This window comes from Medicago sativa, chromosome 2, assembly GCF_051527215.1.
Source record: "Medicago sativa cultivar Bolivia chromosome 2, Bolivia_mono, whole genome shotgun sequence".
In the NCBI taxonomy this organism is placed as follows: domain Eukaryota; kingdom Viridiplantae; phylum Streptophyta; class Magnoliopsida; order Fabales; family Fabaceae; genus Medicago; species Medicago sativa.
The window spans coordinates 14,343,879-14,367,762 of record NC_140750.1 but is presented as its reverse complement, the minus strand read 5'-3'; the positions used below and the strand labels follow the sequence as shown (position 1 = coordinate 14,367,762).

At 31.8% G+C, this 23,884-nt stretch overlaps 2 protein-coding genes and 1 pseudogene across 2 annotated transcripts; all 3 read left to right on the top strand.

Annotated features, from left to right (window-relative positions):
- The first annotated feature begins 1,864 nt into the window (after positions 1-1,864).
- On the top strand, positions 1,865-3,986 carry LOC146944809 (WAT1-related protein At1g25270-like; annotated as a pseudogene).
- Positions 3,987-12,380: 8,394 nt separating this feature from the next.
- Positions 12,381-13,425, top strand: LOC146944808 (WAT1-related protein At1g68170-like). Its single transcript, XM_085748806.1, has 3 exons — positions 12,381-12,664; positions 12,748-12,899; positions 13,209-13,425. The coding sequence occupies exons 1-3, from the start codon at positions 12,488-12,490 to the stop codon at positions 13,375-13,377; spliced, it is 498 nt and encodes a 165-aa protein (XP_085604932.1). The 5' UTR covers positions 12,381-12,487; the 3' UTR covers positions 13,378-13,425.
- Positions 13,426-18,356: 4,931 nt separating this feature from the next.
- LOC146944807 (tRNA (guanine(9)-N1)-methyltransferase-like protein) lies at positions 18,357-21,816 on the top strand. Its single transcript, XM_085743161.1, has 3 exons — positions 18,357-18,794; positions 20,023-20,382; positions 21,174-21,816. The coding sequence occupies exons 1-3, from the start codon at positions 18,384-18,386 to the stop codon at positions 21,426-21,428; spliced, it is 1,026 nt and encodes a 341-aa protein (XP_085599287.1). The 5' UTR covers positions 18,357-18,383; the 3' UTR covers positions 21,429-21,816.
- The last annotated feature ends 2,068 nt before the right edge of the window (positions 21,817-23,884 follow it).

Here is a 23,884-nt window from a genome sequence, read left to right as displayed (position 1 = left end):
AAGTGATTTTTATGAGTAGTAAACAAACATATATCATAGCTTCAATTTTTATGAGTAGTAAACAAACATATATCATAGCTTCAAGTCACTCGGAAAACATAAAGTGTCACTTTAAATATTTAATGATCGACTTTATATATTATGTAGTTTAAATTTTGATTTCAATATAATTTATATATTTTAGTTTATTTTGATGGCGGTCACCCCAAATTTTTTTGTTTGACTCCGCCACAGGTTGCTATAATAAATATTTCATTACACTACATATATAGTATATATATAGTAATTCTTCTTGTTGTAGAACATAAGCATAGGTTATATTAAATCATTATCTGCCAATAACATTAGATTAAAGCAAACATAATTAAGTCAACGGTAGTTACATACTGAACTACCACCATTAACATGGTAATAAAGCAAACATAGAGATGATTGTGCTTATGTTGCATATTGAAGTAGGCTTCATTCAAAAGAACATGATTAAGTTTGATTGAGCTTCAAGACACATTTCATATCTTACACAACTTCATAACACAAGAAGGTCTTCAGAACACATCTGAAACAACCTAATCTTTACCAGCTTCTTCATCCTCCCTCAGTAGTTATATAGCGAAAAGAAAAAAGAAAATGAGAGACGCCAAACAAGTAATTCAAGGCTTCAAACCAGCGCTAATGATGGTTGTGGTTCAAATATCACTTGCATCCGTGAATGTGCTATACAAAATTGCAACTAACGAAGGAATGGATGTGAAAATACTTACGGCATACAGACTCATGTTTGCGGCAGCAAGCACGATTCCAATGGCTATTTTTTTTAAAAGGCATACTTAATTACTTCATGCATTCTTATAAAATTAATGTTAAATGTGTTTTTAGTTTATACAAAATCACAAGATTTCAAATTAAGTCTCTCAAAAAAAATTATTCACTTTTACTCCATATTTTCATTTTATAGAGATCATTTTGAAGACTAAAACTATCCATATTTAACCCTAAGATTAATCACTAATCAACTTTGTTATTTTTTAAACATGCCCTAGTGCAAAGAATACCAAGGACATTATTCAAGTACATCATTGATGTCCTTAATGGGGGCAATTCAATCCACCAGTTTTGCCCTTTGTGCTGAGAAGGATTGGAGCCAATGGAGATTAGGTTGGAATATTAGGGGTTCAAGTAGTAATAAATAGGGATTATTGGTTCAATTTTCAAATTTTGAGGGATGCAGCTGCACCCTTTAGGGCTTGGGCTATATGTGACTCCGCCAATGTGTTTAGTTTTGTTTGTTTTATTTCAATCCCCACAGATTTTTTTGTTTGTTTACATTTCCTCCATGCAAAATCAATTTTCATTCTTTTTTGTTTGATTTGGGTCAAGAATATAATTATTTTTGTGCTATTTTTAGTGACGTTTACTTTTATGCATCAATTCACATATGAATAGTCAACATATATAAGTCATCAAGGTCGTCTCTAAGATTTCAGGTGCTCTATGTAAAATGTGAACTTGTTGCTCTATACTTTTTGGGAAATGTTAACTTGTGCCCTAAGGGCACAATATAAGGATCTTAAAATAGAAACAAATAATAAATATTGTATTGAAAATATAAGTTTTTGAACTTTTAAGATTATGAATGCACAATTTCCAAGGTTAAATTTCTTTATTTAATTTCTTATCTTGTGCCCTTAGGGCACAAGTTAACAAGACCCATACTTTTTTTATAACTCACACACGCAAGTGTGCACGCTCGCATGCACAAAAATTTGGGAAAGCACATAAAGATATAAGTTTTTTTTTTTAATCTATGTATTCAATGCTGTAAAGTTATAGAGTAAGAATTGGAGGGCACATAAAAAATTGGGAAATGCACATAAAGATAGGAATTGGAGGGGCAATGTTGTTAACATTTCCCAAAGGTGTTGAAATTAACATTTGGGCCTTCCACATTAACCTTCTTAAATAAGGACAAAAGTGGAACAATAGATATTCAATTTGATAGTAAATTGTTCGGTATTTTTTTGGTCTTGGAAGATCCCCTAATTTGCATTATCAAACTTGGAATTAGGTAGAGATTCTAAATAAGTGATTTTTATGAGTAGTAAACAAACATATATCATAGCTTCAATTTTTATGAGTAGTAAACAAACATATATCATAGCTTCAAGTCACTCGGAAAACATAAAGTGTCACTTTAAATATTTAATGATCGATTTTATATATTATGTAGTTTAAATTTTGATTTCAATATAATTTATATATTTTAGTTTATTTTGATGGCGGTCACCCCAAATTTTTTTGTTTGACTCCGCCACAGGTTGCTATAATAAATATTTCATTACACTACATATATAGTATATATATAGTAATTCTTCTTGTTGTAGAACATAAGCATAGGTTATATTAAGTCATTATCTGCCAATAACATTAGATTAAAGCAAACATAATTAAGTCAACAGTAGTTACATACTGAACTACCACCATTAACATGGTAATAAAGCAAACATAGAGATGATTGTGCTTATGTTGCATATTGAAGTAGGCTTCATTCAAAAGAACATGATTAAGTTTGATTGAGTTTCAAGACACATTTCATATCTTACACAACTTCATAACACAAGAAGGTCTTCAGAACACATCTGAAACAACCTAATCTTCACCAGCTTCTTCATCCTCCCTCAGTAGTTATATAGCGAAAAGAAAAAAGAAAATGAGAGACTCCAAACAAGTAATTCAAGGCTTCAAACCAGCGCTGATGATGGTTGTGGTTCAAATATCACTTGCATCCGTGAATGTGCTATACAAAATTGCAACTAACGAAGGAATGGATGTGGAAATACTTACGGCATACCGACTCATGTTTGCGGCAGCAATCATGATTCCAATGGCTATTTTTTTTAAAAGGCATACTTAATTACTTCATGCATTCTTATAAAATTAAGGTTAAATGTGTTTTTAGTTTATACAAAATCACAAGATTTCAAATTAAGTCTCTCAAAAAAAATTATTCACTTTTACTCCATACTTTCATTTTATAGAGATCATTTTGAAGACTAAAACTATCCATATTTAACCCTAAGATTAATCACTAATCAACTTTGTTATTTTTTAAACGTGCCCTAGTGCAAAGAATACCAAGGACATTATTCAAGTATCATTGATGTCCTTAGTGGGGGCAATTCAATCCACCGGTTTTGCCCTTTGTGCTGAGAAGGATTGGAGCCAATGGAGATTAAGTTGGAATATTAGGTTACTAACTGCATTATATTCGGTATGCTAAGCGTTACTAATTGCTTAACTTGCAATTCGTAAAAAAAATTTGTTAGTTATTGATTGGTGTTATTGTTTGTTCGAGGAATTGTGGCCTCGGGAATAATGGTTATTGCTATTGCATGGTATGTAGAAAGGAGAGGTCCATTATATTGCTCGGTTTTTAATCCTTTGATGCTTGTTCTTGTGGCCATTGCTGGTTCTATGATGCTGGATGAGAAACTATACTTAGGAAGGTATCTATATACATTGATTACACATGAATATATCAAAACTTGTTAGAGTTTAATCGGAACACATAGTTGGTGTAAATTAATTCCACACCAGCATTCAGTGAGAACATATCATATTGTCGTATAAGTACATTTTGTAACGGCATTTTAAAAATAACGATAAAATATTTATTTTTTTTATTGAATGCCAATATAAAATAGTTTACAATAACAATGTATGTTCCATTTTTTATTTTTTTAGAAATCAATTTATTAATTGTAGGCTTTGATTATTGTTGAGTTACTTATATATTGTTATTTTTGAAACATGCCCATAGTGTAATTGGAGTGGTGCTTGTAATAGTTGGATTGTACATGGTGTTATGGGGTAAGAGCAAAGAAATGAAAAAAGGGGCTCGTCCAGAAATCAAAGAAATTGAGGTTGTGGTCACATCCACCACTCTAGATCATGATAACATAACTACAACAACAAAGACCCACCAATAGTAAGAACAAAATTGTTTTTTGATACGAATAGCAAGAGCAAAATTGTGATGGATTTTACTGTCAAACAATAACATATTTAGTCAATATAACATATTATTTTTACTATAATTTTCATTTGACTTGATTTAAGATGGGCGCGCGTGTGTGTTGGGGGGGGGGGGGGGGTGCGTGCGTGCGCACATGTCGCTTTACACTCATGTCATATCCCATTTTTTGACTTAAAATTCCCATTTTTATTCGCTTTTTGGACCATAGTCTTTTCGTCGTTTCAAGCAAAATTTTGGCAGAGAGGTATTTTAAAATACCTCATTTAGGGTTCCGAAGAGGGCAATTTTTTAGCTTTCATTTACTTTTACATTTGTTTTTTTATTTATTTATTCTATTTTTACTTTTTATTTTATGTTATTTTAATTTCGAATTTCCTTTTATTATTTATTAATATTCTATTTTTTATTTTATTTTATTCTTTTGTTTTTATTATTTATTTTATTATTAATTTAATTAAAATGTCCAATGTTCTTTTTTTCCTTGCTGTCTTTTTGATCTTTTCTTTTGTTTGTTTAAACATTTCCTTGTCCAAATCATCCAAAAAAAAATCAGGGTCTCTTTTGTCCAACAAAAATTCCATCACAAGTCTGAAACCCTAATTCCAGCCCATATATATACCTCTGAAATTTCATAGACAAGGGGGAGAAAATAGGAGAGAAAAATATCCGAAAATTCAAGAGTAGTAACCAAAAACCCTAATTTTCCAGCAACTTTCACAAACAAAAATCCACATATTTATAAGAAGGTGGGAAAAGAAAAGAAATAAATAATATCTATTTTTAAAATCGTTAAATGATAAATATCTTGTAAAAAATGATAAATAGTTTGGCGTGGGTCTAAATATTGTGCCCAAATAATTGTAACAATAAAAATATTTTATGTGAAAAACGATGATCTATTATGAATTGTTTTTTTAACGACAAATGTTAATAATTAATTGTTAGATTGTCTTGGTTTGAACTCAAAACCTCCTTTTCTCATAGCTCAAACCAGTCGACATATTCAAGAGTTTCGAATTAACAAAATAATTCAAAAATAATGGATGTTCGTTCCTCAATCCTCGCCCATTTGAAACGAGAAATCTATATCTATAAAACCTCATTTATATATATATATATATATATATATATATATATATATATATATATATATATAGAGAGAGAGAGAGAGAGAGAGAGAGAGAGAGAGAGAGAGAGAGAGAGAGAGAGAGAGAGGATGTATATTATGAGAATGACTAACTTATATGAGAATGGTGAGAATGACCATCAACCATTAGATTAAAAATAGATGGTTGAAATTAAAAACACGCAAATGCACCTCACCTTATTATATCAATTCTGATAAATTCATTTCCCTTTTCATCTTCTTCTCCCCACAATCAGAATTTCTGGTTTTCAGGTTTGTTCTTCTTCTGGTTCCTCTGCTTCTCTCTCGCCCTTGAATCTCTTCTTCTTCGTTCCAATCTGTTTCTTCTTCTTTGTTTCTGATTCTTTCCATCTATTTTTTTTTTTTGGATTTTTAGAACATTTTTCTTCAGCGTTACCCATCAGATTTGGGGATTTTAATTTGAATTTCGATTTAAATCTGATTGTATTCTAATTTCAATCTTCAATTTCAATATAGGGATTTTGTGTAAAAAAAAAAAAAACCTCGAACCCATGTTCCTGAAACCCTTATTTCCATGTCTGCCTCATTCTTGTCGGCGCCATATTAGTGAAATTCATGACAACCATTAAACAAGAAGCCAATTTCAATCTTGCATCTTTAATCAATTTCTCATCGTGATCAAACAACCAAACAATTGAAGTGGTTTCATCTTTCATATCGATTTCAATTTGTACTCATTTGGTGTTGAATTGATTATTTAATTTGGGGCCTTTTTTTATAGATTTTTTGTTTACGGAGGAGGTTCCACAACTAACGTTGAACCTAACCTAGATAACCACCGACACAAACCCTAACGGGGGATACAACAAATCAGAACACAACTAGTAAAGAAAACAACTCTAAACAGCACTACTACGGACAACCCAACGAACCCACACATGGATACGAAACCGAATTGCAAAAGAAAAACGCAAAGTGAATGTTTAGAGTATCATGGTAGGCGTATGAATCGTCTGCCAACACAGAAACGATTCAAGGTCCAACGGCTCCCTAAAAACATAGCAAGCCAAAGCGCCCTTTCGGGCCAATCAATTCGATCGAAGTCTAGGTAAATGAACAAACGTCGGAACACAATCCATCTACGGCACAACCGTGACGAATGAAATAGTTCTGAAGGTACGATTAAAGACTACTACCGCTAACACGGAGCGACTGGGCACCAAACTCTTTCGAGCAACATCTGGCAAGTCCACACAGATGAATCAAAACGTAATGGAACCAGATCTTAAATCTGGAAAACCAAATTTGAGATTAACAACAACCAAGATCCGAATCAACCTCCACCAACTTCAACTTCCTAAAAACAAAACAAAAACCAACAGAACAACGCAAAAACAGCACAACGACGAACACAAGAACAACCATGAACACAGCCGGCGAAACAACAAAAAAGCTCAACGACACCGAAACCGTAACAGCTCAAGGACAAGCAACGCCTAACTGTTGTGTCACCGAGAAGGCAGAAATAGCAATCCGCAACGACTTAACCCACAGACAAAAGAACAGAGAGACGCCAAATCTGAGCAGAATCACCATAACCCATCAAAAGCTCAACACCAGAACCCACAGATGAAGTCCAGAAGAAAGCAATCAACAGAAGAAACATAGAACACAACAAAGAACCCCAAGAGCATGGCATAAACGGAAGAGGCTGAAACCCATTTTTTCGACGAAACACCGTCGAAAAAACAGAGAAGAGCGGTGGTGTGGATGGAAGATCCACCACCACACAACCACCACCACCATCTACATCTCTAGGATCGGTGGTATGGATTAAAAGGGAAGGCGGTTGGGTGAGCTTTTTAGAGAGAGGGCAGAGAAAATATTTTCAGAGAGAGAGTAACCAATTGAAGAGGATCAGTGAAAACAAGTGATTTCAAAAATAATTCTTTTTATAATTCTAATTATACCCTTAAACAAATTTTCCTATATTAATGTTACATTGTTGGTGGCATTAAAAAAGATAAGTATTTATATTATATTTAATAAATTATTGTTGTTATTGAAAAAGATAAACATGGTTTTTTTGGGTTGGTTACAGTTTGAAAGTCACAAATATTTGTACTTATAAGTTTAATCAAAATTTCATATAAAATATCGTTCATAATTTACACGCGTTAACACAATAAAAAGAGTGGAAAGACTGACATGCAAATGTCCGTCTTTTTGCTAGTTTATAATGCATTTATAGAGTTTAAAAGTTAAAGGTGAGAACTATATTATCCAACAAGAAAAAATTGGTAGAGTGAGTTGACAACAATCAGAATCATTCATTTGTCTTTTAATATAAATTAATAATTTTGATTGGTGTAACCCAACATGGACAACTTCAACCACCTTTTTTGTCGAGTAAAATTAATCAGTAAACTTAAACTGATGGTTACTTCGTAGGGCCTGTTTGGTTTGGCTTCTGAGAAGCAATTCTAGCCCAAAATCAATTCTCTACAGTGCCAAAAGCAATTCTAGCCAAAAACAACGTGTTTGGTTCAGCTTTTCAGAATTGCTTTTGTCCTCCAAAAGCAATTCTCCATGAAGCTACAAATCCTAGCTTCTAGCTTTTCTAGAATCAATTCTCCTTGAACAACGTGTATAGGTTTGTATATTTTATTATTACAACACGTTATTTTACTTTATTGCCCTTTATCAATTCTCATTCTTTATCAATTCTCCTTTAGCTATGTCTATTTTAGTAATTATACATTCAAAAACAATTCTACATAATTGCATCCAAACATAAATCATTTTGTTTAATCAATTCTACATAATTGTATCCAAACATAAATCAATTCTCTCAGAATCAATTCTGTCTGTCAGAATCAATTCTATCAGAATCAATTCTCTCAGAATCAATTATATTCAAAGCTGAACCAAACGGGCACGTAATGTATTTAGAGGGATGCTATATATCGCGAAGCCGCTTCTCGCGAATATTTCACGACTTCTCTGTTTTCCTACTTTTCTTATTTCTTTCCTTAAAGTATTCCGAAAAATAGAACTGCTACTATCTATCTATATATCTCACAAAGAAATATCCTGTTGTCATAGCTTCATATTACAGAACCTTAGTTCATGAAATCTTTGATCTATTTTTACTTCCATCATTATTAGAATTATGGAAATTGGTTGTTGAGCCCTTGTAGTGTTACTTTTGGAGTAGTAGATGCTGTGATATATCCATGTTCTACTTTGGCATCCACTTCCCAAATTGGGTCCAAATTTCTTCTCACCGATTTCAAATGTAAAGCTAGAGGTGTGAAAACTGATAGAGGTGATGAATCCTCTTTTGTCGGCAAACAATAGATGAAGCGATTGTGGGAGGAGAAAAAGAGAGAGAAATAATTGAAAGAAAGAATGAGAGAAACAAGTAAGAAAAAGCATGTGTATAAAAAACATGAAGAAAAAAACGTAAGTTGTGGTGCCACGTAGATTCACGATGCGCTCGGGATGGAATCTGTCGCGAGATATAGCATTTTTCATGTATTTAGGGTGCGTTTGGTCTGCTAAAAAATAAAGATATGACAACTTCAGCTGTTCAATGTTTGATTTTGTAAAATAGTTTCAGGAACATGACAAACTGGAGGCAAGGGACAAGACAAAAACTGAAATTATTGTCCTTCACTAAAACACACACACAACTTTTTGTCCCAATCAAATACAAATATTGTTTAAAATACCAAAATAACATTATTGCCACCAAAAATTGTTTAAGACCACAAGTTGTTCAATACCATAAAAATTTGTCCTGTGTTATTCTCATTTGTGTTGTGTTGTTATGTCCAGTACTTACTTTCTAGCATATCAAACGCAACATAAGTACTCCCTCTGTCCCAAAAAAATGTAAGAAAAAAAAATCATTTTCTTTGTCCCAAAATGTAAGTAAAAAAGACAAATTTTTATCCTATTTAATCTTTTTTATTTATTTAAAAAAACCATCTTTTTCAAGATTTTTTTTTTGTTTTTTCTCATGAAATTAAATGTAAATTACATTCAATTTTCTCTCTCTTCCATTTTCTCCATAGCCCATAACCAATGAAAATTGTTTTTACATCTTCCCATGAAACTTATTCCAAAGAAAACACAAAAAACTATACTCCAAATTCTTATGTTTTAGTTTTCTTAATAAGTGTGATTTGAGTTTTTTTGCTTACAAATTTAGGACGGAGGGAGTATGTAAGTTAACATTAGACAAATTTTCCCCTCATGTATATTAATCTAGCCTAGAATTCAGTTACGAGTAAACCATCAAATTGATCTCTGTCTTTGTATCAAATTTTCAATTTGGTCCATGACTCTATTAATAACTCAAAATGATATATGTCTTTGTTAAACGTTTCTCAGTTAGGTCCCTCCGTTAATATCCGTCTTCTGACGGCGTTAACTGTGATGACATGGCACGTTAAGTGCCATGTGATAGTGCTAGTTGGACAATGATGTCAGACATTTGTATTGGTTGGGCAACGTAAAATTTGTATCTTCTTCTCCAACTTTCTTCTTCTCTTTCATTACTTTTCATTGTTGTCCAATAATTTTCTCCATTATTCTTCTCCAAAATTCTTTCTTTCCCTCGCTCATCTTAATCTTATTTTCTCATCCTTCATGTTTGTTCCATAAATCTCTAAATTTTTCAAAAGAAGAACCCTAAATCACTTAATTAATTCCAAACCTAAATTTAGGTGGATGGACTCCGATGAAAGATAGCATCAAAACTTTGTTTATAGTATAATTAAAAAGTGTATTGAGGTTTTAGGTGGATGATTGTTGCCCAGATTTTAGTTGTTGTTCATTTGTGTAGGACTATTTTGATAGAAATTGAATAAAGATAAGGACTAATTTGAGAGTAAGTTGGTAAAGTTAAGGACGATTTGACGGTATCAATCACAGTTAACGACGTCCGAAGAAGGAAACTAACAGAGGGACCAATATGAGAAACGTTTGCCAAAAACAATAGAAATTGAATAAAGATAAGGACTAATTTGAGAGTAAGTTGGTAAAGTTAAGGACGATTTGACGGTATCAATCACAGTTAACGACGTCCGAAGAAGGAAACTAACAGAGGGACCAATATGAGAAACGTTTGCCAAAAACAAGGACCGTTTTGTGTTTTTAATAGAGTCAGGGACTAATTTAAAATTTTGGTACAAAGACAGAGACCAATTTAATTATTTACTCATTTAGTTACCTTTGACTATTTTTAGTGACATTTCCTTCTATGCATTCATTCACACATGCATAGTCAAACTATATGACTTCAGTTGGAAGCACAAATTAGCCCGAGGTATATTGCTAGTTTTCTTATCCAGGTTTAATTTGTCCTTTTAAAAAATATAACATTTACGTGTGAAAAGCTTGTAAACAAATAATTCTAAGCTTGATCTCCAAGTTGCTCAATATCTATAAATAGAGGTAGATTTGTGATCATTTGGAAGGATGAGAGAGTTATATTTTCTTAGTGTTAAAATTATAGATTTGTGAGCATTTTAAGAGAAGAGAGGTTGTAACAAGGGTCTTCTCTTCACTTTGGGTACCGAATTACTTCTCTCATCTCTCAAAATTGTTATCTACGCTAAATCTTTTTTTAGTTTGTTTATCACGAATCTTTGAAATAAACAATCAAATAAACTCATCACAATCAATTTTTTTGCAATCAATTTATTTTTACTTGTATTTATAACAACTAAAACATTTTTTAAAATCAATCAACAAACAAATATTTTCTATCCATAACTACGCAACTTTGATTTCTCCATCGCATAAGGAGATACTTAGACTCTTGTCAAACACAATAATAACAAAACTTTTTCTTTTCTCTCTAATCAAACACATTACATTTTTAATTAAATATTATTTAATTTTTGTTTTTATTTAATAAAATCTGAGTGATAATTAAATATCTGTGCCTAGCATTTTTGCTTTATATATATACTACCCATCGCTAGAACTTCTATAACTTCATATCATTTTACTTATAGTATTTAATTTCTTCAATCTAGTGAACGTATAGTTTTCAACAACACCTGAAAGAAAGAAAAAATGGGAGACATAAGGCAAGTAGTGCAAGGATTGAAGCCAGCCCTATTAATGTTGATGGTGCAAATTTCATATGCTTCTCTGAATGTGTTCTACAAACTTGCCACTAACAATGGAATGAGTGTCAAAGTTCTTACTGCTTACCGTCTCATTTTCGCAACAGCTACCACTATTCCAATTGCTCTTATTTTTGAAAGGTCCTCAATTACTTCTTGCATTCTTATAAAATTAGTTACTAATTAACTTTGTTAATTAATTGGTTACATATTTTTTTATTTGTTTATTTGCAGAAAGAACAGACCAAAGCTCACTTGGAGGGTGGTTTTTATGTCATTATTGTGTGGTCTATTTGGGTAAGATTATGCAAGCTCCATCACCCTTTATTTAATCACTTCTTTTTTACTGTCCTCGTGAGCTTAGCTCAGTTGGTATGGACAATGCATAAAATATGCAAGGTCCGGGATTCTAACCTCGACCACCACAAAAAAAAATCACTTCTTTTTTACTAATGAAATGTGTTGTAAGTAAATATTAATTTAATTCAATAAAATAACAGGGCAACTTTATTCCAAAACCTATTTTTTGAGTCCTTGGCATTGATATCAGCAACATTTGTTTCTGCTGTTTTTAATCTCACTCCTGCCGTCACTTTTATCTTGGCCGTCTGTTTTGGGTATGTACTCAATTCACCACCCCAACCACTATATATATTATACATTATAGTTTACTAATGATTTAGTTTATAACTAATTAATTTGTTTTTGTATATTTTGGTTCAATTTGTTTAGTTTCGAAAGATTGAATTTACAAACGGCAGCAGGAAAGGCTAAGGTGTTAGGAACCATAATGTGTATTGGAGGGGCAATGATTCTCACATTTCTCAAAGGTGTTGAAATTAACATATGGACTTTCCACATTAACCTCCTGCATGAGGGCAAAAGTGGAACAATACATGTTCACTCTGTTAGTAAAATATTGGGTATATTTTTGGGTCTTGCAAGCTCCTTCAGTTTTGCATTATGGCTCATCATTCAGGTAGGTTAGGTCCTTAAATTCTAAGTCCTCGTTGCATCGTGATATCAACTTTGATGTTATATAAAACTATTATTGAGTGCATGGGAAACAACACATGGGGAGAAAATCATCAAAAGAATATATGTTACAATTTGTTGTGTTCAATTATTGAATAATAACGACATTTAATTTAACAGTAATATAAAAAAATATTGACGTTGTGACCTAAATTATTATTTTAATCTATGACATCGTTGCCGCAGGCTAAGATGAGCAAAGAATACCAAGGACTTTATTCAAGTACATCATTGATGTCCTTAATGGGGGCAATTCAATCCACCGGTTTTGCCCTTTGTGCTGAGAAGGATTGGAGCCAATGGAGATTAGGTTGGAATATTAGGTTACTAACTGCATTATATTCGGTATGCTAAGCGTTACTAATTGCTTAACTTGGAATTTGTATAATTTTTTTGTTAGTTATTAATTGGTGTTATTGTTTGTTCAGGGAATTGTGGCCTCGGGAATAATGGTTATTGCTATTGCATGGTGTGTAGAGAGGAGAGGTCCATTATATTGCTCGGTTTTTAATCCTTTGATGCTTGTTCTTGTGGCCATTGCTGGTTCTATGATGCTGGATGAGAAACTATACTTAGGAAGGTATCTATATACATTGATTACACATGAATATATCAAAACTTGTTAGAGTTTAACCGGAACACATTATTGGTGTAAATTAATTCCACACCAGCATTCAATAAGAACATATCATATTGTCATATCAGTACATTTTGTAACGGCATTTTAAAAATAAATACAAAATATTGAATTTTTTTATTGAATGCAAGTGTAAAATAATTTATAATAACAATGTATGTTCCATTTTTTTAATTTTTTTTAGAAATCAATTTATTAATTGTAGGCTTTGATAGTTACTTATATATTGTTATTTTTGAAACATGTCCATAGTGTAATTGGAGCGGTGCTTGTAATAGTTGGATTGTACCTGGTGTTACGGGGTAAGAGCAAAGAAATGAAAAAATGGGCTCATCCAGAAATCAAAGAAATTGAGGTTGTTGTCACATCCAACACTCTAGATCATGATAACATAACTACAACAACAAAGACCCACCAATAGTAAGAACAAAATTGTTTTTTTGATAGGAATAGTAAGAGCAACATTGTGATGAATTTTGTTGTCAAACAATAACATACTTCTAGATTCATAAGTAGAAAATAGGCTAAAGTGCAACTTTGGCCCCTTATCTTTCAAAAAGTTGCGATTTTGCCCCCCTAATTTTGAAAACTACAATTTTGGCCCCCTAACTTTGAAAACTGCTGAGAAGGCGACACGTGTCCAAAAAAAGGGGCCATTTTGAAAAGATAAGGGGCCATAATCGCAACATTTTGAAAAGATAAGGGGTCAATAGACATATTTCCCTTAAGTTAGGGGGGTTAAAAGAGCATATTTCCCTAAACATGGGGGACCAAAATTGTAGTTTTCATACTTAGGGGGCCAAAATCGCAACTTTTTGAAAGATAGGGGGCCAAAGTTGCACTTTAGCCTAGAAAATATTTATATAAGTTTGACTTGGAACAATGTAAAATTCAAAATATATATATTTAAATATTTATTTCAAATTTAGTCAATATAGCATATTAATTTTACTATAATTTTTATTTGACTTGATTCCATGTATTTGATTTGATTTGAGATGGGCATCCTTATTTATTAATTTTGTTACATGTGCAACAACTTAACCTAATTTTTTCCCGCTCATTTGCTTTATTAGGTTTGCAATTATTTAACCTAACAAATTTCATCTAAAAAAAATCATTGCACACCAATTTCATTCCTATCCGCTTGCCTTTTTTTTTTGAAGAAAATATTTTCTAACATATCAATGATCACGTATGATCCTTCTATTTTATACTTTTTTTTTGTCAAGAATTTTACACTTTTTTTTGGATTTTTTTTTAATTTCATGCCTTTTTTTTACATCCTTATTTATTAATTTTGTTACGTCTGCAGCAACTTAACCTAATTTTTTCCCGCTCATTTGCTTTATTAGGTATGCAATTATTTTACTTAACAAATTCCATCTAAAAAAATGCATCGCACCAATTTCATTCCTATCCTCTTACTTTTTTTTTTTTGTGAAGAAAATATTTTCTACACTTATTTGATGTTGCACGTTTGTTCTAGAAACTATGAGCATATCAATGATCACGTTTGATGCCTTCTATTTTATACTTTTTTTTCGGCTACCCTAATTTCCATGTAAACTTGGTTATATATACCTGAATTATTGATAGGATTACCAAATTTTCTTTTATAATATTTTCAGATGTCATACATTTTATGAAGTGTTTTATTTTGTCTAGTATGGATTATCACGTGTTATTTTTTCACCGTTACGTATTATATATTGCATTTTATTATTCGTATGTCAATCCATTTACAATAAACCCGAGCGGAGCGCGGGTCAAAAATCTAGTATATTTCATTTCAACATATATCAAATGTTCGTCCCTCAAAAAAAAAAAAAACATATATCAAATGTTCGTATAATTATTTTGTAAAAAAAGAAAATATTTATATAATTGTGACTTGGTCAAATAATATCCTTATTAATTAATTTTATTAGGTTTGCAGCAACTTAATCTAATATTTTCCCTCCAATTTGCTGTATTAGGTTAACAGTAATTTAACCTAACAAATTTCATCTAAAAAAATGCATCGCACCAATTTCATTCCTATCTTCTTCTTGGCTTTTTTTTTTGTCAATATTTTGTACACTTATTTAATACTAAAAAAATGCATCGCACAATTTCATGTCTTTTTTTTGACAATATTTTGTACTCTTATTTAATACTAAAAAAATTCATCGCACCAATTTCATTCCTTTTTTTTTTACAATATTTTGTACACTATTCAATACTAAAAAATGCGTCGCACCAATTTCATTCCTATCTTGATTTTTTTTTTTAGAATATTTTGTACACCTATTTAATACGTTTACAGACAGAATACCCTAATTTTCATGCAAACTCGGCTACCCTAATTTCCATGCAAACTCGGCTACCTTAATTGTCTCTTACTCTTTAATCTTATTAGGTTTGCAACAACTAAACCTAGAAAATTTCCTCTAAATGACCCGCATTAATTGCTAAGTGCTGACCCTAATTATGTATTTTCTTCCAACACTTCTTCATTTTGAAATTCAAAATTTTTTGTTAGGAACCATGAACTACATTAAATTACATCTATCGCTATACCCCTTGAAAAATACACAGCTCTTCAACCGAGCACACATCTTCAAAATGATTAATATATTGTATAAGACCTCTTCTATTATTAAATTCTATGATATATGCAGATATGATATGTATTTGGTTGGAAAAATATATTATTACTTTTAGTAAATATCAAAGTGTAATTATTCTTTTTAGAGCTGTATGTGTAGTTTAGAAATTCTATTAATTGAAGTGAGTTTGTTTTTCATGTTAGTAGAAATTTAAAACAATTATTACATGTCAATTTTTTTTTAACTAAAAGTAATAAATAAAATTGACCCGTGCAACAATATAATATTGTATTCTTTTTTATCTTTTTTCTTTATAATTTTTTTTTTAAAAAAAGAAGATAATGCCCCAATAATATATTGTAATAAAATAAAATAACAATCTTTAATTGATTAGTTTTTCAAAACTAAAATGTAAAATTTGATAAGATTTAAGTGTCATTGAAGGACATAGTAAGACAAATTTGATTGTAATATAGTATCTCTAATAATCTAATTTGCGTTGATCGATCCATAATCTTACGGGTTAAAGATTATTCATTGTACTCTATTATAGTCGACAAGACCCGTGCATCGCACACGTCAAAAGTTTATTTTATTTACATATTTTTACAAACAAGGGCAACCTTACATTTTAAAGACCAGGGTGACCAGAACTTGAAAGAGAGGTGTTTGTCAACCCCCTTTCATTTGTTCTAGTGTATGTTCTTATTTTTTTCCCTTTGATTATGTATTCAGTTAACATGAGAAGCTAAACACATTAGGGTTCTGGGATCAACCTCTATTAATTGTTGAATTTTTCTACAAGTGTATGATAATTTCCTTTATCCAATACTATTTGATTTGTATTTATTTTAGATGTACCATTCTTAATGTCTTTCAATTTATTAGAACTCGATTTGATAGTAGGTTATAATTTCTTTGATTCATGTCATATATTTAACCGGAATAGTTATACAATTTTCTTTAGTAGTTGGCTGAGAGATTGAGAATTTCTCTTGTATGATTAGGTTAAACTTCTAAGACATCCGCGAGAGTATAAGTCCTGAATAACTGTTGCAGAGCAATACGACATTTGTTGTCCGAAAGCCTCTGAGAGTATAAGTACTGACTAACTATTGCGAAGCAATACGACACCGGGATGGCCTAATACCCGATTTAAAGACGTAGGCCTTTTGTTGTTAACTGTCGTGAACATAATCCTTAGGTAGTCATTCATTTAGGAAAATGCACTCATCCAACAAAGACATATAGGAGATTCAGACAATGCTAATAAAAGGTAGCAAACACATGATTTTCAGCCTGGAAATGCATTTGCTGTCACGTTGCAATTTACAGACCAGGTCGCGGCCAACATGAGTGTTGGATATAGGTGGAAGAAACCAATATATGGACGACTAAAATGCAGCATAGATCTTTGCTTTTCGGCTTCCATAAATAAATTGGACATATGCATGTGTATACGTGACGAAGGAGGGTGTTTTGTACTTGCCAAAACCATGTGGTTTGCCCTGTTATGCTCAGTAGATGTAGGAGAAGCTTTGGGGTTGTATCATGCTATTCAGTGGATACATGATTTACGGCTACCAAATGTTGATTTTGAGGTTGATTCGAAACGAGTAGCTGACTATTTCAATCGAAGCAATGGCAACATCATCGAATATGGCGTTATTATGGCATTAACATACATTATTGTTCTTTTATTTAACAAACTCTCATGTTAAGTTTACTAGGAGACAAGCGAATGAGGTTGCCCACGAATTAACAAAGACAACCACATCCTTACCTAGCTTCCATATTTTTGATGATGTACCGATATGTATAAACAATTTGATTGCTAATGAAATGCTATTAACATATTTTTTCTCTAAAAAAAGTTAAGCTCCACGCCACCCTTCTTGTGGTTCAACAAAATCTAAAAAATTAATTAAGTAAATAAAAATATCGACAAAAATTTGCATTTTTTAACTCCAAAGATTTGATCAAATGAAAAAACTATAAATTTTATAATTTTAGTCGATATTTTCACATCCTAGCTTCCACGACTTTCTTTAAAGAGAGGTAAATATTAATCCTTTTATAAGTGTTAGTTGAGTCCTACGATCTTCCTTATTTGGACCGAGCCACCAACATCTAGATGTGCTAGCACCGTTGTTTGGCTCGGTTTTGAGAGTAAAACCATTCTGATAAAAAAATAAAATTTTAGTCGGTTTAGTTTTGGATGATTAATTAAAAAAAACGTGCAAATTAATTGGGATGTAAGAGCCCGTTTGTTGTAGTTTTTTTAAGAAAATAATCTCCTTTTTTTAAAAAAAGAATCACTTTTAAGAGTTTTGCATCTGTTTGTTAAAACTTTTAAAAAAAAAATGAGAATCTAAAAAAAAAATCTAAAAACAGCTTCAAATGAGAAGTTGTTAAGAGCATCTTCTCGAAAAATAGATTTTTTTTTAGAGGAGAGAGAAAATATGGTTTTAAGAATCGAACTAATTAATTTTGTAACAAAAAATCCTTTTTTATATAGTAGTATCCAAACAAACTAAATTATTTGTTTAAAAAAGTGATTTTTATTACGGCAAACAAATACAAAATAGATTCTAATTTTTCATTTTTTTTCATGGTGTTCAAGGTTTAAACCAAGACCTTACATATATTATGCTCACGGATACCGATTCTGATTTTTCATAAAATCTCTAAAACAAAATTTCTAAAATATAATCTTTAAATTATTTTATGCTAAAATCATTTTTATTTTAGTCTGTAACAAGACGCTAAACATGAGTTAGGGTGTAAAACAAATCTTCAACCTCTCTCCATTCTCAACAAAACAACGACAATAGAAATGGAACCAGCCCACGAACCCGAATCCACAGTTCCACCTCCAAACCCAGAACCATCACAACCCACTTCAGAACTCTCCAAGAACGCGAAGAAGAAGCTAGACAAACAACAAAGATGGGAAGCAAAGAAAGCAGAGAAGAAAGCGGCGGCGAAAGAGCAGAAGAAGAAGGAAACTGAACGGAAAAGGAAGGAATGGGAAGAAAGTATAGCGGGGATAACGGAGGAAGAGAGAGTGAAGGTGATTGAAGCGAGAATGAGTTTACGGAAAGAGAGAATGGAGAAAAGGTTAGAAGAGAAAAATGAGAAGAAAGAGAGGCTTGTTAAAGCGAAAGAATTAGGGCAGAATGTTGTTGTTGATGTTGAATTTTCTCATCTTATGACTCCTCAAGAAATTCGTAGTCTCGTTCAGCAGGTGAATTAATCATTTTTTTTGTGAATTTTTTGATGGGTTTTTTAGATTGTTTATGGTTTTTGGGTTAATACATTATTTTGATTTGAAATGTAGATTAATTTATTAATTATTAATAGGAGAAAATAAGTGAATATATTTATATTAAAGGTCGGTTTGGATTGACTTATTTGAGTTTATCTCGTGACTAAAACATTTGTGAGACTGTTTAGGAGAATTAATGAAGTGACATGTTTATAAGCTGTTTTTTGAGCTTATTTTCAGCTTATTTTCATTAGTTTATATGGAAACAATTTACATTTATTTTATCTTTTGTTATAGAAATAGCTTATACATAAGCGTTGATCATGATAAATGCTAATGCTATAAGCTGTAAATTAAGCTGTGAACAAGGCCTAAGTTGAGAATGTTGGTTGCGCGTTTGAAACTAAGAGCTATATTGTCAATAGCACACTATAACGGTGTAGCGTGGCAGTGCGGCCTCCACTACTACGCCATAGTCCCGCGAAGTGCCATTGAGAGTAGCAGCAACAGTGGCCACTATAAGTGGTTGAAGAGCGGTGCTATCAAGGCGTAATCCCACTACTATAGCGGTTTGGTGGCTGCTATTGCAAACTTTGGGGAAAATTGTCAAATACCCTAATTTTGAATTTCATTTTTTAACTTTGTGTATGATTTTTTAGTCTTGACAATAGCGAACATACCGTAATCCGCTATAGAAATTTTTGAGTTCGATGCTACATGCTGCTATCTGAGATTGATAACATAGAATTAGAGTATAATGATGTAAGATATGTATTTGATAACAGAGTCAGGCAAAGCAAAGGACTTGGTTAACATTTTGCAATTCTAGAGATTATTTTAGAATATTAATAATGTGAAGTACTATGTTGACACGATTTTACAATCTCAACCAATTTGGATGTTTCTCATATATTTTTGTTATAAATTGGTAGGGACAAACTCTCTCTCAAGAGTTTTAATATTGTTGTATTAATCGAGAAGACTGATTATACTGAAAGATATTTATGTCATTTGATCAAATGCTAGTGAGTTATAACTATATTTTTGAATGTGTATTGGTAAATGATAGAATGGAACGATATATGTTTAGATAAGACGGTTGATTAAACTGAAAGAGATTTGTGTCATCTCATCAAGTGCTAATGTGTTATAATAATATTTCTTGTTGTGTATTGGTAAATGATGGAATGGAATAATGTATGTGTAGATAATGTATTGCTATGCGGTGAATGGAAGATGTGAAAGCCCTGCACATCTTTGGCTAACTGGCTGCGAAGGAGAGATGGATAATCAATTGAAAAAGATACCGGGATTTGATAAGTGGATCATCGAGAAGGAAAATAAGTCTTATATCGAAGTATTGGCAGATCGTAAGGATGATTTGGTGTATCTAACGGCTGATTCAGAGGATGTTCTTGAAGAGCTTGATTTGAACAAGATATATATAATTGGTGGATTAGTTGATAGGAATAGGTTCAAGGGGATAACTATGGAGAAAGCACAAGAGCAAGGAATTCAAACAGCTAAACTTCCTATTGGCAATTTCTTGAAGATGTCTAGTTCTCAGGTAATGTTCATGTTGACACATTTAACCCTCTTGTATTTGCTTTGGGCTGTGTTCATTTTAACCTTTGACTGCTATAAGTTTGTATTTTGTATCATTGGATTGTGAATTAGTACTATGTATAGATTATATTGGATCATCTTCTGCAAGTGGAAGTGCTTCCACTGCAGCTGGAAACACAAGTATGAGAAGAGAGACGATTGAGAGAAAATAGGGAGATTGAGAGAGAATTATCAAAAGAGAGAGAGAAAAAATGGAGGGGGGTTGGAGAGTGATCCTATAGGGGATCCGGATCCATCGGTAGATTCTTTTACATTGCAGAGTCGCAATTGATAATAATAGCAGAGTGAATCACCATTTAGCTGAAATTACTGGGGTTAGACAATTTGATGTATGAAATCTATGAAATTACAAAATGATCTATGAAATTATAATTTGGTCTATCACATTAGTCTTTTTTGGTCAATCAGTTTAGCTGTACAAAATGTGTCAAAGTGACTAATGTGGTCGAGCATTTTTAATTTCTTGCATCATTTTAGAATTTTGTTGATCTTAAATGCCAAATTGAGCGACCCTTTATAGATGTAGGACTGAATTGGTGATTCAGTTGATGACATCGTCTGAAAATAACCAATGTGATTGCTGATCTTCAATTTTATGGATCATTTTGAAATTTTGTGAATTTCAAGTATTAAATTGCCCTAGACCAAGTTGGTGATTTACTTGATAACACTTAAAAATGGGAATTTCCATTTGTGTGTCTAAGACATTTTATTTCTCATTTGAGCTTTCAGGTTCTTACTGTGAATCAAGTTGTAGAAATACTACTCAAGTTCCTGGAGACAAGGGATTGGAAAACTTCTTTCTTTGCTGTTATCCCTCAGAGGAAAAGATCACAAGCTGATTCAGAAGGAAATGCAGATAATACTGTAGATGAGGACAGAGATGACGATGAAGAGCAAGAGTGTGAAGAAAAAGATGATCTACTGGCAAGTAAAAAGAAATGTGTTGAGGAGATCCCTTCTAACAAACTTGTTGATGAAGTGTAGAGCGTAGAACTGGAAAGTCAAGACATGACACAAGTTTCAAATCATTGATGGGCGTGCAATTTTCATACTGACATAGAGAATTAGCACAACATTTATGTAAGTTTATGTTTTTTGACAACTTGTGACCGGATTTTCTGCGAGGTGTGACCTCCCTTATGATGGAATTACCCTCTTGGAACGTTGTTCTTTGGATTTTGGATGATTTACAGTTATGTTATTTGACAATGGTGAACGAAAAATATCCCTTGGTGTGCGCAAGCAAACATGCTACCTATGATATTTGACATCTTGCAACACAGAAGTGTTCAGTATGTACCTATTGTTGTGGCAAAGCCACACACATGCATACTTGTAGTTAAGTTGGTTAAGCACTATTGAGCCTTGTAGAGAGGACCATTGTTCGACGATTCCTACTATGTTCGGTTCTTGTAAAACATATTCTTTGAGAGGGATGAAGAACTTTAAGTTGCAACCTGAACACTCAAGCGAAAATTAGTTTCACAGCCGACTCAAACAATATATATACACTTGTGGAATATTCTGTAGGAATCTATTTAGGATGAATTTTGGGTCCATTAACCTTTTTATTTAGGTTCAGTTTGATCCCTTAACCCAAAAATAGTTCAATTTAGTCTCTCAACTTATGTATACTTACATATGTTAATGTATGTCGGTCGTTTCTATTCAAATTGTTAACCAACATCATCATACTTATATCAAACTTGTATCTGATGCGACATATTTCTCCAAAATCAATTTTTTTTCCTCCCAAAAATTTAGAGTTTAAGCAAATCATCATCTTCCCAACATTTATTTAGTTTTCTGCATCAAATCAATATGATGTACTCTTTATAGAACAAGAGATATTGTTTCACCAGGAGTCATTTCAATATATATTGATCATATTTTTGGATGAAAATGTGTGTTTATTCACTTATTATCATATCATATCTTAAACATGTAACGACACATCTATATCAAATTCATGAAGAGACACCACATTTGGTAACTCAAATATGAGAAAACTTCCTCTAAGCGCACTGTTTCACACGCCTAGCTCTCATCAATTTTGGCTCTTACACTCAATCTGGAGTCATCCATTGTATATCATATGATTTCAATAGTTTTGAAATCACTCACGAGTCTGGTCTATTATTTAATATTCTAAATGGTGAGGGGTGATATGAAAATAAATGAAGCAACAAAATGAGTTTAGTCTATCATGTAATATTCTAAATGGTGAGGAGTGAAATGAAAATTCTCTTCTCAATACTTTCTTTAACGTTCACGCCCATATAAAGTGGAGCGACCCAAGAACACTTAGATGAGATGACATATGTCTCTTTTAATATAACTAATATCCTGAGTTCGAATTCAATCTTGGACATGCAACAACGTTAAAACTCTTAAGGAGAGTTTGCCACACATTTGGGTCCCACAAGGCTCAAGGGATTAGTGGGGCGACCCATATGAATTTAACCTGATAAAAATGTGAGTATTAAAGATGAATAATTCTTAACGATCATAACTATAAATGTTATCCACTAAGGCACACATACAAAAATATACATTAACCGATGATTTCAATAAAAATAATTATCAGTTGATTTTTCTATTTCTACCTTGTTTCATTCACGAGTGCACCTAAATCATTTAAATTTGTGGTTGTGACCACACAAGCATTGCTCTTTAAAGAGATCGATGAAAAATGGAGTGTTAAGTATTTCAAAATAAGAACCGCTTTAGCAAAAAAACAAATGTTGATTGAATTGAACTTTTGATTCCTCTATAAAAAGAGAAGTTTTGGTCCCGTATTTTAATTTTTTTTTTTAGTCTCCTTATTTTAAAAATCATTTTTTAGTCCCCCTATTTAATTGTATTTTTTTATTTGTTTTCTTCTGAATTTTGATCTCTCGTTTTTTTTTTGTGTCATTTCGATTTTGTGAGTTATTCATTTATGACACGACATCGTTTATTAGGCAACACTAAATATTAATGTCGATAAAAATATGTCTGTTCAATTTTTTTTTAACTTTTTCATAATTTTTTTATAAATTTATCTTAAAAATAGTTCATTCAACACCTTAAATCTTTCAAAATAAACTTTTCTACATAAATTTATCATTTATTTCCATTTTTATTTTACTTTTTAACAAGTGTTCTAAGACATTTGTCATCATGACCCTGATTAAAACTCTTGAATTCGTCTATGCTACATTAACTCATTATATTTTTGCTCTAAAAAAATAAAAAAAAAATCAACTCATTATATTCGTCTATTAATTTATGACAATGTTTAACTTCAAATATTATCAGGAATAAATTTATAAAATTATATTATGTATTTATATAAGAAGGAATATATAAAATTATTTCTCCCTCCGTCCCAAATTAAAAGTCATTTTGTGGAAAAATTTGTCCCAAATTAAATTTACAATATCAATGAAACAATAAAG

Excerpts from the sequence above, each read along its gene's own strand:
- LOC146944808 (XM_085748806.1), top strand. The coding sequence starts at position 12,488 with ATGACATCGTTGCCGCAGGCTAAGATGAGCAAAGAATACCAAGGACTT. Across the intron at positions 12,665-12,747 it reads TACTAACTGCATTATATTCG|GGAATTGTGGCCTCGGGAAT; the intron begins GTATGCTAAGCG and ends TTGTTTGTTCAG. Across the intron at positions 12,900-13,208 it reads GAGAAACTATACTTAGGAAG|TGTAATTGGAGCGGTGCTTG; the intron begins GTATCTATATAC and ends ACATGTCCATAG.
- LOC146944807 (XM_085743161.1), top strand. The coding sequence starts at position 18,384 with ATGGAACCAGCCCACGAACCCGAATCCACAGTTCCACCTCCAAACCCA. Across the intron at positions 18,795-20,022 it reads TTCGTAGTCTCGTTCAGCAG|ATAATGTATTGCTATGCGGT; the intron begins GTGAATTAATCA and ends ATGTATGTGTAG. Across the intron at positions 20,383-21,173 it reads TGAAGATGTCTAGTTCTCAG|GTTCTTACTGTGAATCAAGT; the intron begins GTAATGTTCATG and ends TTGAGCTTTCAG.